Source organism: Telopea speciosissima, chromosome 1, assembly GCF_018873765.1.
Source record: "Telopea speciosissima isolate NSW1024214 ecotype Mountain lineage chromosome 1, Tspe_v1, whole genome shotgun sequence".
NCBI classification, from domain to species: domain Eukaryota; kingdom Viridiplantae; phylum Streptophyta; class Magnoliopsida; order Proteales; family Proteaceae; genus Telopea; species Telopea speciosissima.
Window position 1 is genome coordinate 58,715,967 of NC_057916.1, and position 14,767 is coordinate 58,730,733.

The window sequence follows — 14,767 nt, forward strand, 5'->3', positions numbered from 1 at the left end:
AGATGTACATAATGGGAATTAGTATTATGTACAGGGGTATCTCTGTACTTCGTCTTCTTCCTTCTTCCACACTGCTGCTACTGCTCACCTTCCCAAAAGCTTGGTTCTCTACACAACAGAACTGAACAGTTCCAACCAGTTTCACTGAGATGATAAGTGTCTGGTGGCAGAAATGCTAGGAATTAGGAATAAAACTGTGGAGCTTCTCCCCACGAGAGAGAGCTTTAAGACAATAAACCCCCAGAGAAATGTCAGAAATAGATAAAGTCTTGTTGATGCTTCAGTCTTTTGTTCTAAGGAGTTCACTGATATAAGTTCACACTGTTTCAGATAATAATGATTGCCTATATGGTATTTCCCTATAATATTTAATGGCAGAATGTTCCCTTTTCTTCTTGCATCAATAAATTGTTCCCTAGTGAATCAAAAAGTATCTCATTCAAGTGTCAAACAACAGCCCTCATAACCAATAAAAGGAAGGTCAATCTGGTCTCACAGGACACATCTATAAAATAATATAGATAAGGCAACCACAAAATATTTCCACAACAAAAAAATTTGAAAGCATTACCTTTTGTTCAGATGGGGAAGGCAATGGCAATATTGGTGCCTTAAATTGTGTTGGAGTCAGTGGCGGTGGTTCTGCAGAAGATGCTTGTACCACCTCTACATCTTTATGAGCTGGCTGTGAAGGCTGAGATGAAGCTATTGGTGCTGGAGCAGGCTGCAACAGTTGACCTGGAGTTATTAGAGAAGTGGGTGTTTCAGTGTGACTTGAACAGGATGTCCCAACAATGGAGGATACAGGAGGCAAGGTTGGCCTAGGAACTGTCTTAGGCTTATTAGAGATTGGTGGTACAATTGGGTCTACATCCAGAGTTCTAGTAGTCAAAGGAGACACCAATGGCAGGCTAGTACTCGATGCTGCCATAGGCAGAGCATGGGTAGAAGACTTATTTGGCATCAGACTTGGTGATGTTTCAGAAGCTACCGCAGCAGACTGGACAGGAGGCATCGTTGATGGTAAAGTAGATGGTGGTGGAGCAGTGGAGGATAAATTTGTGAGACCACTACCAACAGGTGGAATCAAAGGTGGACGAAATTCTGTCAGATTAGAGGCTCCAGTTGGTAAAGAAGCATTCGTGCCAGGATATAGCATTGGTTGCTGCATAGGAGGCATTGACAAGCTTGGTGGGGGTCGAAGCAAAGATTGTTGTTGATGAGAAAGCCCACTTGAGGGTCCGTAGTATCCTTGCCAATACATTGGCACAGCTAGTCCACCACCATTGGCACTTGGAGGAGGAGGTGAAGATCCCCATGATCCTAAACTCCCCCCAGGTTGATATAATGGAATACCACCTTGGAATGTTGACCTGGGAAGTCCTAGTTGTGCTGAATGCGAATTACTATCTATTACAGAGCCACTACCAGCAGAAGGCAGGCTTGTAGATACAGATGCAGGATGGGGATAGTGAGACTGAAAAAAAATTAAAGCATGTTAATAAACAGATTTAATTGATATAATGCATTACATGTATTAGGGCCCCTTAATTGCATTAACCTGTATAATAGCAGGATCATTGTGTATAGGAGGTGTACTTTGAACAACTGGAGAAGATTTAACCTGTAAATCCTGCAATCACATGCCAGAAGAAGAGTTTCAGGGTACATCTGATTACAATAGCTTCTTAAAATGTAAATAACACACAATGGTTCTTGGGAGATAATAACAGAGAAGGTAATCCCATCAGTTGCTAAAAAGAAATTATTAAAAAAAAAAAGAGAGAGAGAAGATGTGATGTGATGCCACGTTAAACTTGTAATTGCACTGCATTCACTAGACCTGAAAATAATGGTTTTCCTTTGTCACATATCTCTTCATGGATTAACATTATTACATGAATCCAAGAGGTATCAACAAGGTCCTACAATGCAACTAGCCGTACAGGCAAGGGAAGGCAATGTACGATAGCCTACCAGCCTAGGGTCCGAAGTGAAACTGCTATTTGGACTTTGTTTTTGTAAAATCTGATAATGTCATTGCGTTTAAATGACCTAAAATAGGCTAAATACCAAGTTTCAGCCCAAAATAGATCCCAAAATAGGGCCTACTAGTACATCGTCACCTACCAACCTAGGGTCCGAAGTGAAACTGCTATTTGGACTTTGTTTTTTGCTAAATCTGATAGTGTCATTGTGTTTAAATGGCCTAAAATAGACTAAGTACCAAGTTTCAGCCCCAAAATAGACCCCAAAATAGGGCCCCTATTAGTACATCATCGCCTATCAACCTAGGGTCCGAAGTGAAACTGCTATTTGGACTTTGTTTTTGCAAAATCTAACAGTGTCATTGTGTTTAAATGGCCTAAAATAGGCTGAGTGCCAAGTTTCAGCCCAAAATAGGTCTAAACCCCAGGAAAACCAGCCATCGAGTTGAAAAAAAATAAATACCCCGACTCCAGAGATCTCGACCCAACTCGCTATTTGGTCAGCTCGAAACCTGTACTCGAGACAAGTTCTTGAACTATGATCAAATCACTGGTATGCTAAAATAGGGTGTAAAACAGGGTATGTGCAGTTTTAATAAATCAGATATTAAGCTGTTGATTGGACTTAATTGATGATAGGAATATGATATTGGATGCAAGATCAAATAACTCCAATAGAGCGGATTGGAGGGCAAGGATCCATGTAGCTGACCCCATTTAGTTGGGAATTGGGATAAGGCTGAGTTGTTGTTGTGCCAAATAACTCAAATGAAATCAGGTCAAACATAACCAGTAGCAGCAACTATTGATCAGAAATCAAGAGTAGTGTGTTGCTGGCAGTAAAACAGGGGATGGGAAGAAGAATGAAAAAGAAAACAACCTGTCTCAGGTCTGTTCTCTCACCCACTGTATCTCACAGCTTTATGCGGCCAAAGCAACTCGGTAGTTCATTAATCAAAGTCGTATGGAGGCTTTGAGCCTTTGAGCCTTTGAGCCTTACATTGTATTTATAGAACTAAAAAAAAGTCCTAATCAAATTATGAAAACTGGAAACAAACTCCTAAGCTGATTAGGAGTACTAATTAACTACTACAATGTTGATGAAATCAAAAACAACTAACAAATAGGTATTCCTAATTGAACTAGGAATGGAAATAAAAGAATAAAGCCTAAACTAAGCTCATGCGAGCTAACTAATCAGCCCAGTCCAGTCAGCTGGTTATTAGCCCCATCTGTGGCCCATCTAGGTTCAACTGCTCCCTTCTTCTTGCGGTTGTATTTCAGCCCAACATGTTTATCTACATCACTCAGTCAGTATCTCACTAACCGACAGGGCATCTCACCACACAACTATAATTCACAGCAAACAAAGGCACAAAGCCAATATTCATTCATAATCAAAATCATGGGGAAGGCTCTAGAGCTCCTAACAATATACAGAGGAGTGTACTACCTCTAGAAAGGAAAGCAATAACATAGAAAGTACTAAAATATGCCCACACATGTAGTAGTGATGCCTTGTACATCAAGAAAATAGAAATACTACAAAATTAGAAACTAAAGAGACTACTGAGTAACCAAGGTAGAAACTAGGCTAACTATTAATTGTACTAGAAAATAACCCCATGATCAACCAGCAAACACCCAGGTCCATAGGCTTGGTCTGGCCTCAACCAAAATCCAGTTGAAGAACCGTGGGCCTAAGCAACCTACGGTCTGAAACCAAACTACCATTTTGTGTGTATTTTTTACAATATAAAGGTTCCAATATGTTTAGAGATGCTTAATTAGGGTTTCCCTGAAATTTCGGGTCAAAATCTGGTCATTTGACAATGAAAGGGTCAAACTAATTGTGCTATTAGTTTGACCAAAATGGTCCATCAGATTTCGGTCGAAATCTGACCGAAACCCAAAATCTTGAACTATGGCATTGCATATATCAGTATGTGGGATTAGGATACCTGCTTATCCTTATACAGCACATATGTCAATATGCGGGAATATAGAATACCTTGATGTCACTTCCACGGAATAAAATGTACTCATAAACTTTGTCATTTGGGGGGACTTGTGGGCCATCCTTTTTTCTTCCTTCGGTTCCAAATGACCTCACTGCAAACAGAAAAAAGATTAATAAAAAACAATGATGAATAAGTCAGTAATGCCTCTGAGCACCATGAGAAGAAAATAAAGGTGCATGAAAGAGAGAATGATTAGAAGTACATAGGAGATGCAACAAAAAAGAAGTCTTTAAACTAGTTTCCTTCACAATATGCACAGAAAGAAAGCAACAGAAATATGAAAGCTTAACTATCCTGCCAAAAACGCAAAGCTTCTAAGTGTACTTCACCTCACAACAAACTGCCTACATTTTTAACTTCCAAATTTGAGTAGCATATCTGATAAAGTAAAATTCAGTCACTCTGCAAAAACCTTGCAGTAGGCACTATCAAATCCGAAGATTCTTAATTTTTCATTCCATTATGCCCAACAAAACAAATATACTCAAAGATGTTTGGCCTAGATATATCCATAAACAATGGACCAACAGTTCAAGAATTTCTTCAAACTCTAGCTCTGAAGCAAACAGAAACACCATGTCTAACAAAAGATGAGGTTAATACTTTTCAACCTATGTCCTACCGGGTTATAAAAGTAAATAAATATAAAATTTAGTAACTCCTAAAACAGAAAACTTCTCAATCCTGACCTCCTTCCTAATGTGCATGGCACAGGTAAAGTAAATTAATCACCTTGCAGCTGCCAAATTGTGAGGGTAACTTGGTTTCATTTCTTAAAAGTCTTAAATATAGGCTAGGTGATCCTAAAGGGTATTGTCAAATTAAATTGCAGATGGCACATGGATCCTTCAAAAGATGGGGAAGTTATAGAAGAATTGCATCATAGCAAGCTTTTGGAGGAGATTAAAAGTAAAATAGATCCCAGACCTCACTATGACTTTTTCTCTTTTTCTAGTTGGCAACAATAATAAATTAAAAATTAAGACAATATGAATGTATGAGTACATGGTCTTGCTTTGCATCACAATCGCAATTCATCAATGCCTTTCTGTACTATCATCCTCTCTACATGGACATACATAAACCCCAGCAGTTTAAACCCATGGCCCTTAAACTTCATCCATTATCAATAACACAACAATATATAATGTTCAACCATATGAGCAATTATACATCAAGTAGTGTGCACCATAAGGCAAAACCGATAGTTAGTGACAGAATTGCAGAGGCAAACATACTATTCCCGCCAATTTAAAGCTTTAAACCTTTGTCTTCAACTCTTCATAAGCATGATTGATGAGCAATATGCAATAGAGAAATTGTTCCAGTAGCAGAATAACTTCTCTCCCTTAAGAACAGTGTTTTAATTAAACCTTTTTCGTCGTAAGTAAGCATGATTTATGAGCCATCTGCAATAGAGAAATCATTCCAGTAGTGGAATAACTTACCTCTCTAAAGAACAGTGTTTTAAGTCATACACCTATCCATTCCAATACCTCGTCACCATCACAGACACAATTATCATAGTCCTTACACATTTGTATTTTCCATTTGTGGATTCCTCCAACAATGCGAACATGCAGCATTGACATTGTTGAAGTCAAATGTGCAGTGAAGGACTGTTAAATTCCTGATCAGTTGACTGCTTGTCACTAGTGCCCCCACACCCAAAAATAAAACGGATGTACAAGAGTTGTCAAAGCATTATTTGAAAGAAAAAAGTGATAAATTTTTCAACCCAAGGGGATAGCTCAATTGGAAAGGACCATCATCTCCCAATTAAGAGATTATGAGTTCAACTTCTAAGCATCCCAAGGAAGTGGAACAATAATAGGTAATAGAAAACGAACAAAATTCTCCTGCTTCAAACTGACTGGCATAAACCAAATCATAAAAATCCGGAGAAGGAGGTGCGTTATAGTTCAAAAATTCAGATTCCAAAACCCCCCACAAATAAAAATCCCAGAAACCAAAAACTCACGAAAACTGCAGATATCAAAAAAAAAAGTGAAAGCTCTATGAGTTAGAAGGCTACCGTTTCTCAATCCGATACTGGATTCCTCAGTGTTAATGTTGTAGAGAATGCCTTCGTAGCGGATTTCGCACTTGGATGTCAAGCTAATCAAGCTGCCGATGTAGGAATCAGCAGACCCGCCAGATCTCGAAGCTTCTGCTGCCATGTCGTCTGCAGGGTACTAGAGAGCGTACGAACTCCTCTTCCTGCTGACGAATAAATATGGAGGACGGCCAGAGAGAAAGGAGGAGGGAAAAAACGCTTACGTTTCTTCGTTTTGCTTTACTATCACAGGTAGAAAATGGACACGTTTTGTGCTACGCAGCTACGGTTACTTGCCGAATTTGACCTTTCTCCCGGACATGGTTTGGGAGTCGGGGTGTAAATGAATAGCCGAAATTCGTTTCTCAAGCCGTGTCCATATCCGTTTAGCAGTTTTCGAAGTTTTCGAATTCATCCAAAAACTAAATGGATGTGGATACAAATAGGCTATAGCTATTCAAAAAGCTATATTTACATGTAAATAGACAAAATATCTGATCTATATTTGTGTCCGTATTCGTTTGGCACTATCCGAATCCGTCCGAAAGCTTATCGGATGCGGATGCGGATATAGCACTATCCGAGCCGAATTCGATCCGTTTACATCCCTATTTGGGAGTGATCTTGTAGAATCATGAGAGGGATTTATACACTATCCACTTGTATTGCATGTTGGGCCAATAGCAGATAGCAATATAAGAGACCGGATCATGTCCTTCTACAAGTACCGTCCTACGCCCTAGGGTCAGTCACATGGAATCCACTCATCCTGTGGTTCCCATAGTGGGTTCCATGTAACTGACTCTGAAGGGCCTTGGATAGTTGGATGGTACTTGTACAAGGACATAATCTACGCTCGTAAAATAATGGGCAAGAATTTTAAGAGGGGGGGAGGGGAGTAGCTGGCCCTTGTGTGTGCACTAGGGCGCAACGAGAACACACGTGGAAGCATAATGGGGCTGCCTTTCATGGGGGCGGAATGTCATTTTGTCCCCATTGTGTCTGGGTGTGGGCCGTACACTCTCCTATAGGAAACTTTTCTCCTAAAATAGGGCTTTACTTGGTATGATTTCAATTTCATGAAGTGATTTCTATTTGGGAAATTGTTTGGTTTGATTTCACTCTTGCTCTTTAATGAGCACATGGTTAATGTGATAGGCAAAGTAGTAATTTCAAGTTAAAAATAAAACACCACCTTTCTTCTTCTCTGAATGGTTTGCCGCCACAAACCCCCCATTGCTTTTACCCAAAAAAAAAAAAAACCCCCCCACTGCCACTACTATCTAATATGTACTGAGAGCGTAAACAGGGTCTAAAGATTTCAACAACCAAAAAATAAAAAAATTAACAAAAAACAGGTTCTAAAGAGAGAAAAATAAAATAACTTCTTTGTAAGGCTAGAACAAAATTTATCGCTTATAAAGCTCCTCACCACCTTTGTCCGGGAGTAATTAAACTTCGATGCAGGATCAGCATCTACTGAGGCCATTACCGCCTTGGCATTCCAGTACCAAGGAAGAAGGTAAGGTGAATGAAGCGAAGGAGAAGAAGAGTCACACCAAGGGTGAAGCATAAGAGAACCCCAGTCTCTGGTTCCAATCTTAGCTTCTTTCAAATTCCTCCTCACCAAAAGTCTCCCTAAGTCCTCCTTCGTCTCCTCCGATACACTCCAGAGTATTGCTATGCACAAAAGTAACACCATCACTGCATCCTCGTCGGGCAGCAACTCCACCACCAGTAACTTCCAATTCAACAAAGCCGTTGCTCTCCCATTCGGGTAATCCGGCTTGAATCAAACCACTGTCACAAAACCTTCTTCTTCTGCTGCTTCCTCTACGCAGTCCTCCTCCTGGTCTTCTTCCTAGACTTGATTTCTCTCTTAATCAAATCTCTCTGATTCTCGATACTGCATCTTCCTACCTCTTATCAACCTCATCTGAATTTCGTTCATTCCAAGTTTTCAACATAGAAATAGAATGATAAATTGGACGAAATTAATTTCTTCTTTTTTCAATTTTCCTCCTCGAAGAATTAATGAAAGAATTCGTATTCTACTTTCCGGATGGGTCAACGGAATTATTGTTTTCAAGGTGGAAGGAAAGACCCAAAAGGGGCGATGTGGATTCCCAATGTATCGTTAACTCTTCTCCCGTGGAGAGATGCCAGGAAGCTTTCCTTGTTCTTGATTCTTCTTCTTCTTCTACTGGGCGTTGCAGTTCCGACCACATTCTCGGTTTATGCGAACGCCAAAGCTGAGTTAGTGCCTACAAAGATGTACAAGGCCATTAGAGTCGTTATGGTATTGAAAAAATCCAAACCTGGAGCGATGCCGATGGAACCGACGACGTACTTCCAAGAACCTTCACGTATCTCTATGATCCTGTCCTGCCATCTCACCACCGCCAGCGTTTCTCCTCCTCTCCTCCAAAATCCTCGGGCCACTCTATAAAAAGAATAAATATTTTCATTTCGTGGAATTCAAGAAATGATTGGAGACTAGTTATTACTAGTAGTAGCTAGAGAGAAGATGCTGTGGGTTTTATAGTACATGATCCTGATAACGAAAAACTCCCTACCAGCATGGTCGAGCACGGTGCGAAACAACCACCGTCCTTCCTGCGGACGATAATTGTTCATCCTGAGTATCATCACGTCAGAAATCATGGCACCGGAGTCGTCGGTGACCCTGTCAGGCACGCACTTCAACAGGTAAGGTGCTTGCACGGGTGGAGTAATGGAGGCCACTACCATCAGGCTCAACTGTTCTGTTTGCTGCTCCAGTTTGTTCGGCAGAGTAAGAGAGGGAGCTCGGAGTAAGTCGTTCCACAGGAATACTACTTTGTCAATGAGGGTACTTTTTCCTCTGATATAAACTCCGCCATGTCGGCGGCGGCGTTCGATGACTACACCTCTAGTCCTAAACTCGCAATACATATGCCATGTCTTCCTCCACGAAGCAGTCGACGATGGGCTTGTCGATCTTTAGCTCCTTATGGCATTTAATGGTGCAGAGATGCAGGAACTCGTGCTTCGCCCATTTGACCACTTCTTTGCGGGATCCCACATCCTCTACTTTCATCCTACTACCATGAGTTCTCAACGCGCTACCTATCTTTATGATTATCCAACGGCTGTACTTGAATGTATTCAAACTTTTTTGAATTAATGATGAGACCTGTCTAAACCACCATAAACCCCAAAACAACCCAACCCAACCGATTCAATCTCACTCAAACCTAATCTACTTCTAACCGAACCATTTTCACTCAAACTAAACCCATCTCCATTTCACTCATGCCCATTTCCTTCTCCACCGCTCCATATCCGGGAGAACCTCTCCATCGCCCCATTTTATTTCAATCAAACTCACACTTAGCTAGGTTTCAAATCGATTTGGGGCCATCATCGTCTTCTTCCATCTCTACCCTCACCCCTAGGACAATGGAGGTGGTAAGGAGGAAGGGTTTGATACAGTCAGTGAACCAGGGTACCTTCACCCCCACTCCTGAAACGTTATGGAGAAGTTGCAAGAAGAGGAGAAAGGAGAAAAAGGGTAATCGGAGTAGTTGGAGAGAAAGAGTATTTTAATCCTCTCTACGAACGGATCCCTTGAGATTGTACAAATGTTACAGAAATTCTCTTAAATCGAAATTGGAGACTCGGACTTGCATTAGTTTTTAGTCCTCTGAAATGTTTTGGCTTTCAAACTCTCTTGACATTCATCCACGTGAACCTAAATTTAAATCTTGATTCTCTTATAATTTTGTTTAAAGTTACATGACGTCATTGCTCAAAATCAAAATCAACTTCTATAAAATACGTAGTCATCATCTTCAATTACAGATTGAATTAGCTATCACAGTGTACATATTTTTTTTCTGCATCTCTCGTGCATTTCAACCAAACAACCCATCACAGACATGACCAATTCTTGCAACTGAAATTTACAAATCCTTCTACAGGAGAAGCCCACCCCTTCAATGTTCAGATCGAATCATCTATAGCACAAGATGCAAAAAGAACCTCCCTCACTCCATTTGTTAAATCCTCTTTATGAATAATCACCCAACACCATCGTCATTTGCAGGAGGAAGAGGAAAAATAATAGAATTCCACATTTATCAAGTCCCACAAAACCCCAGTCCTTAAAAGTTAAAAAGTCTCTAATATTACTTCTCACAGCAGCTCCTCTGTTTTTAGTGAGTGAAAAAAGAACAAAAACCCACCCTTACTCAGTTTGTTTCAATTTTCATCGATAGAAAGATAAATCAAGAACCCATCTCTGCCATAGTTCACAGCCACTCCTGAAACGTTATGGAGTAGTTGGAGGAAGAGGAGGAAGGAGAAGAAGAGTAATCAGAGTAGCTTGAGAGAGGGTTTTTATCCTCTCAATGACGAACAGAGCTTCCTTGGTTAGAGTTCCCAGATCAACAACAAATAGAGCTTCACGATACAAGCGAAGAAGAGGGCATCAATGATAGTTAGGGTTCAATGTTTAGGGAGGAAGATAACTTAGAGTTCAGAAGTAGGAGAGAATCCAGTCTTCAGTGGAGAAGACCTGCGTTAAGCCAGATCAAGAGAGCTTCCGTCTTTAGCATCCAACGGAGGGAGGAAGAATACGATTATGGCCACAAATCAATTTGAAACCCTAGCTGAGTGTGAGTTTGAGTGAAATGGGTTTGGGTTGATGAGCCGAACTAGTCGGGTGGGTTTGATTTGGGGTCTAAGGTGGTTCAAACATGATGTCATGAGGTTTTTAAAAAATTTTGAATTTTTTTAATCTCAGCCGTTAGATGCATGTCAGGCCAGGTGGCGCATTAGGAGCTCATGGAAGTAGGATAGAAGTACAAGCTTTGGAAGTAGAGGATGTGGATCCCTTCTTTGCGTGGCTTGTGATCTCGGTATCAGTTGGATCGGATCGGATCGGTCGATACAAATCGGGATCGCCCAAACTTGGGCAAATATGACACTTTTGTCCCTGTTTTCTTATTAAAAAAAACTAACTTTTTTACATTTTGACCCTTATCCGTACAACTGGATTGGATCGGTATCGGGGTCTCAGCCAATATCGATCCGATCTAATACCTCAAACCATGCTTCGTTGACTTTGTGGTTCGACCCCAAGAACGCATACCTGTGAACATGGTTTAAGGTATCGGATTGGATCGGCCTATTTTGGTCCGATCGAATCAATATCGACTGAGATCGATCTCGATACCGATCCGATCCAGTTGTACGAACAGGGGTAAAAATGTAAAAAAGGTTGGATATTTTCTAAGAAAACAGAAACAAAAATGTCATATTTGCCCGAGTTTGGGAGATCCCAATCCGATCCAACCGATACCGCGATCGTGAACCATGCCTGGGAGAGAGAGAGAGAGATTTCCCAGTTTGATCGGAAAGGGGACCAAAAATACGAGAATAATTCGTCGCCTGAGAGATTCGAACTCTCGCGGGGAAACCCCATGTACTTAGCAGGCACACGCCTTAACCACTCGGCCAAAGCGACACTTGATGATCGTCAATGGTTAAATATTAGCATCACTTTTGATCAATTCCAATCCGAGTTAGCCCATTTTTATATCATATAAATGGGGTGTCGATTTCAAAAACCAACAAATGACCTGACCACCTCTACTTCCAGGTCTCCTATTTTCATGAAAAGGATTTTAAACTCGAAGTTGAGGATCGAATTGGTCAATTTCAATCAAGAATCAATCAGATCTCAAAAACCCAGCAATCCGGTTCTAAAAACACTAGAATTGGCTGTTCTAAATCAACTGAAATTAGGAATGGCCACGATCGGTTTGATCCGGGTTGGATCGAAATGAATAAAATTGGCCTAAAAAACCCTAGAATCAGTACCACCCCTAATCGAAAACCAAACAATCCAATCACAAAAAACCTTAAAATTGGCCACTCTAAGACAGCCAAAAGCAGGGCCAGGTATCATTGATTTCGATCTGAATTGGTCAATCGAAATACCCAGTCAAATCAAAATTGACTGAGGTTTAGCTTAGCAGGCAATAAATTCCGATCAGATACCAGCGATTTCGTAGACTTCTTCTCTTATTTCTTGTTATCTTCCGATTAGGTTTAGCTTGCAGATGTGAGAATGGATGGATTGGAAGAGCAGAGATTGAATAGATATAATACAGAAAGGCGAAGGAGAGAGAGAAACAAAGTGGGATTCAGTTTCTAACGGTTCGATCGATCTTGGTCTATTGGTACCGGTTGACTTTACTTTGAGCTAAATAACCTAGATAAGTGTAATTTGAATTATTCTAAGAGTGATCGTTGGATCAGTATAAATCCATGTGTCACTCTCAGATTTGAGGGCAGGACGACGATGGCAGATAATTTAATGGCAATAGAGGATCTGAATCCAGGGGCTTTGGGCTTTAATCAATTTGGAAAAGCTGCTATATCTCACTGAGGCTTCTGATCGAGGTGTCGTCGGACACCTTGATACCTTTACTCAGCTTCGACATTCTTAATTACACTTCAGTGTTGGACTCAGATTGGAAAACTCCAATGGCGAAGCATGGGGGAGGTGGGTCTGGATTATTTATACTATACACATATTATGTGAGAGAGGTTAGGTGGATGGTTTGATTCTCTGTATGATGTATGAATGGAGTGGTGTCAAATTCCTGGTGAGGGAAGAGGCTTTGGGCTTTAATCAATTTGGAAAAGCTAATAAGAACAAAAAAGAAAGGAAACATTATTATACAGCCGTGTATGAAAACTTTCCTCAAAATTTAATATAACCTCACTCTTGTGACAAGATTTTCAAGTCCATTAAATCAAAACTCCCCAAAAGATCGGTTAACCTTTTGGGATTGGTGTGTGGTTTGTGTGATTACACTTTCATCCAAAAAAACCAAAAAAAAACTCCCCAAAAGATCACAGGTTGTGGTCGGGCCTTTCTTTCGTCCTCACTTAACTATTGGCCTAGGGGTGTCAAACCCTAGTCCGAACTGGTGAAACTGGACCGAAACATCCCGACCCGACATCGAAATAAAACTTATTGGATCGACTCCGTATTGAGGGTTTTGTGAAATTGAACTCAAACAAGACCAAACCGAAATTGATAAGACACCGTAACTAGGGGTGTGAATTCTAAGCCCGGAACGGTAGAATTGATCTGTCCCGATCGGTGAAAGCCTGAAACTGGTCAGACGTGTTATCTAAATGTGTCATTCATGGTGCAAGGAGATGGACTGATGGATACCTGACCGAGTCTGACATGTTTAAGGACTGATAAATTTAAGCTCGTTTATGGACTATTTATTTTTATCCTAATTACCCCATAGATTCTCTATTTTATCTCAAATATAGTCTTTCTTGATCTCTTTGATTAATTTATCATCTCACATTATGTAAGTTATTTATAAAAAATTATAGCCCAAGTAAAAACAAAGAATTGATAATTGAATATTATCGAACTATAAAGTTGTTTTTTTTTTGTAGAAATCGAACTATGAAGTTGATGGACTAAAAAATAAACAGATAACACAATCAATGCAATTTATATTGTTCAAAATATCATCATATGCATTATGCATGTTCAATGAGATTGAAGTTCGTAAAGTTCCAAATAATTTGAGATTTACTTATTTAGCCATTAGTTAGAGAAGAACATTCTCTCAAGTAAGTTCTTGTTTCATCCTAAAAAATTGAATTTCATTAGAAGCTATATAGATCAAATTTGCACAGCCAGGTCGTAGCCTATTTAGTATGAGCCCGTTTTATAGGTCCGTTTAATTAGTACAAGCTCGATTATAGACCAGCACTCAAACTACCATTTATAAATAAAAATATGCCTAGCCTATGAAGACAAATTACTTAATCGGGCCAGTCACAGTGCGAGATCCCAAAATAGGGGAGGATTGATTAGGCCTGGCCGAACCCATCCGGACCGGCCAATTGACACTCCTATGATTTTATTAAAATTGGATCGAAACAAACCCAAACCGATATAACCCGATGAGAAACTAGTACCATCTAAAAATTCATAAAAAATAAGATTTTCCCATGCTTATGAATACATGTACATGTCAAACCAAACTCTAACCAGACCGGAACCAAAACAATGCAACCTTATTGGATTGGTCTTGTATTCACCCATTCTCACACCGAATCGAATGAAAACCGAACCACTGACCCAAACCAACCGATTATCACCCTTATATTGGCGCATTGCCCAAGTGCCGCTGCTTTTCCGGTCCAGCCATCGCCGTCACAGAGAAACGGCAGTAGTTTAAAGGGTCATGAGATTTTTGTAATTTTAATGTTTGAGAAGCCCTAAATTTCGATCTCCAACTCTATAAATTAGCCAGGGACGACTCCTTTGTAGGTTAACGCGTTTTCTCTTTGGGGATTTTATAGTAGGCTTATCGCTTTCTCAGTTAGGAGCTGCTGCTAGTGTTTCCGTGATTTCTATTTTTTCATTTGTTTCTTTGTGTGTTTAATTCAATTCCGATCGATCAATTTCGAATTTTTTTGTTACTGTCTGATTTTTGTTAATGTAGGGTTTTGATTAGTTTCTAATCTTTTTTATCTTCTCTAAAACGAAATGGGAGTTCTCAGTGATGTCAATAACTGATGACGAGTCTGATAATATCCATTCTAAACCGTGATGTGAATGAGGCATTTGTCTGAGAGGATCCCCTTTTCCTTCTCCTTTTTCTTCCCTCCTC

General features: G+C 40.1%; 1 protein-coding gene, 2 non-coding genes and 1 pseudogene across 3 annotated transcripts in view; 1 reads left to right on the forward strand and 3 right to left on the reverse strand.

Moving 5' to 3' along the window:
• LOC122648970 (protein decapping 5-like) overlaps positions 1–6,271 on the reverse strand; it is a 66,998-nt gene extending 60,727 nt beyond the window's left edge. Inside the window, exons 1-4 of the mRNA XM_043842300.1 lie at positions 6,045–6,271; positions 4,000–4,100; positions 1,562–1,633; positions 572–1,477 (exon numbers count right to left, since the gene is read on the reverse strand). Coding sequence (XP_043698235.1) covers positions 572–1,477; positions 1,562–1,633; positions 4,000–4,100; positions 6,045–6,189 — 1,224 coding nt within the window. The 5' untranslated portion in view covers positions 6,190–6,271. The remainder of the gene's footprint in view (positions 1–571; positions 1,478–1,561; positions 1,634–3,999; positions 4,101–6,044) is intronic.
• A 1,191-nt stretch (positions 6,272–7,462) lies between these two features.
• On the reverse strand, positions 7,463–9,144 carry LOC122651819 (annotated as a pseudogene).
• Positions 9,145–11,492: 2,348 nt separating this feature from the next.
• On the reverse strand, positions 11,493–11,574 carry TRNAS-GCU. The gene has a single exon. It is a non-coding gene; the product is annotated as a tRNA-Ser (tRNA).
• A 3,077-nt stretch (positions 11,575–14,651) lies between these two features.
• Positions 14,652–14,734, forward strand: LOC122649293. The gene has a single exon (XR_006331257.1). It is a non-coding gene; the product is annotated as a small nucleolar RNA SNOR75 (small nucleolar RNA).
• The last annotated feature ends 33 nt before the right edge of the window (positions 14,735–14,767 follow it).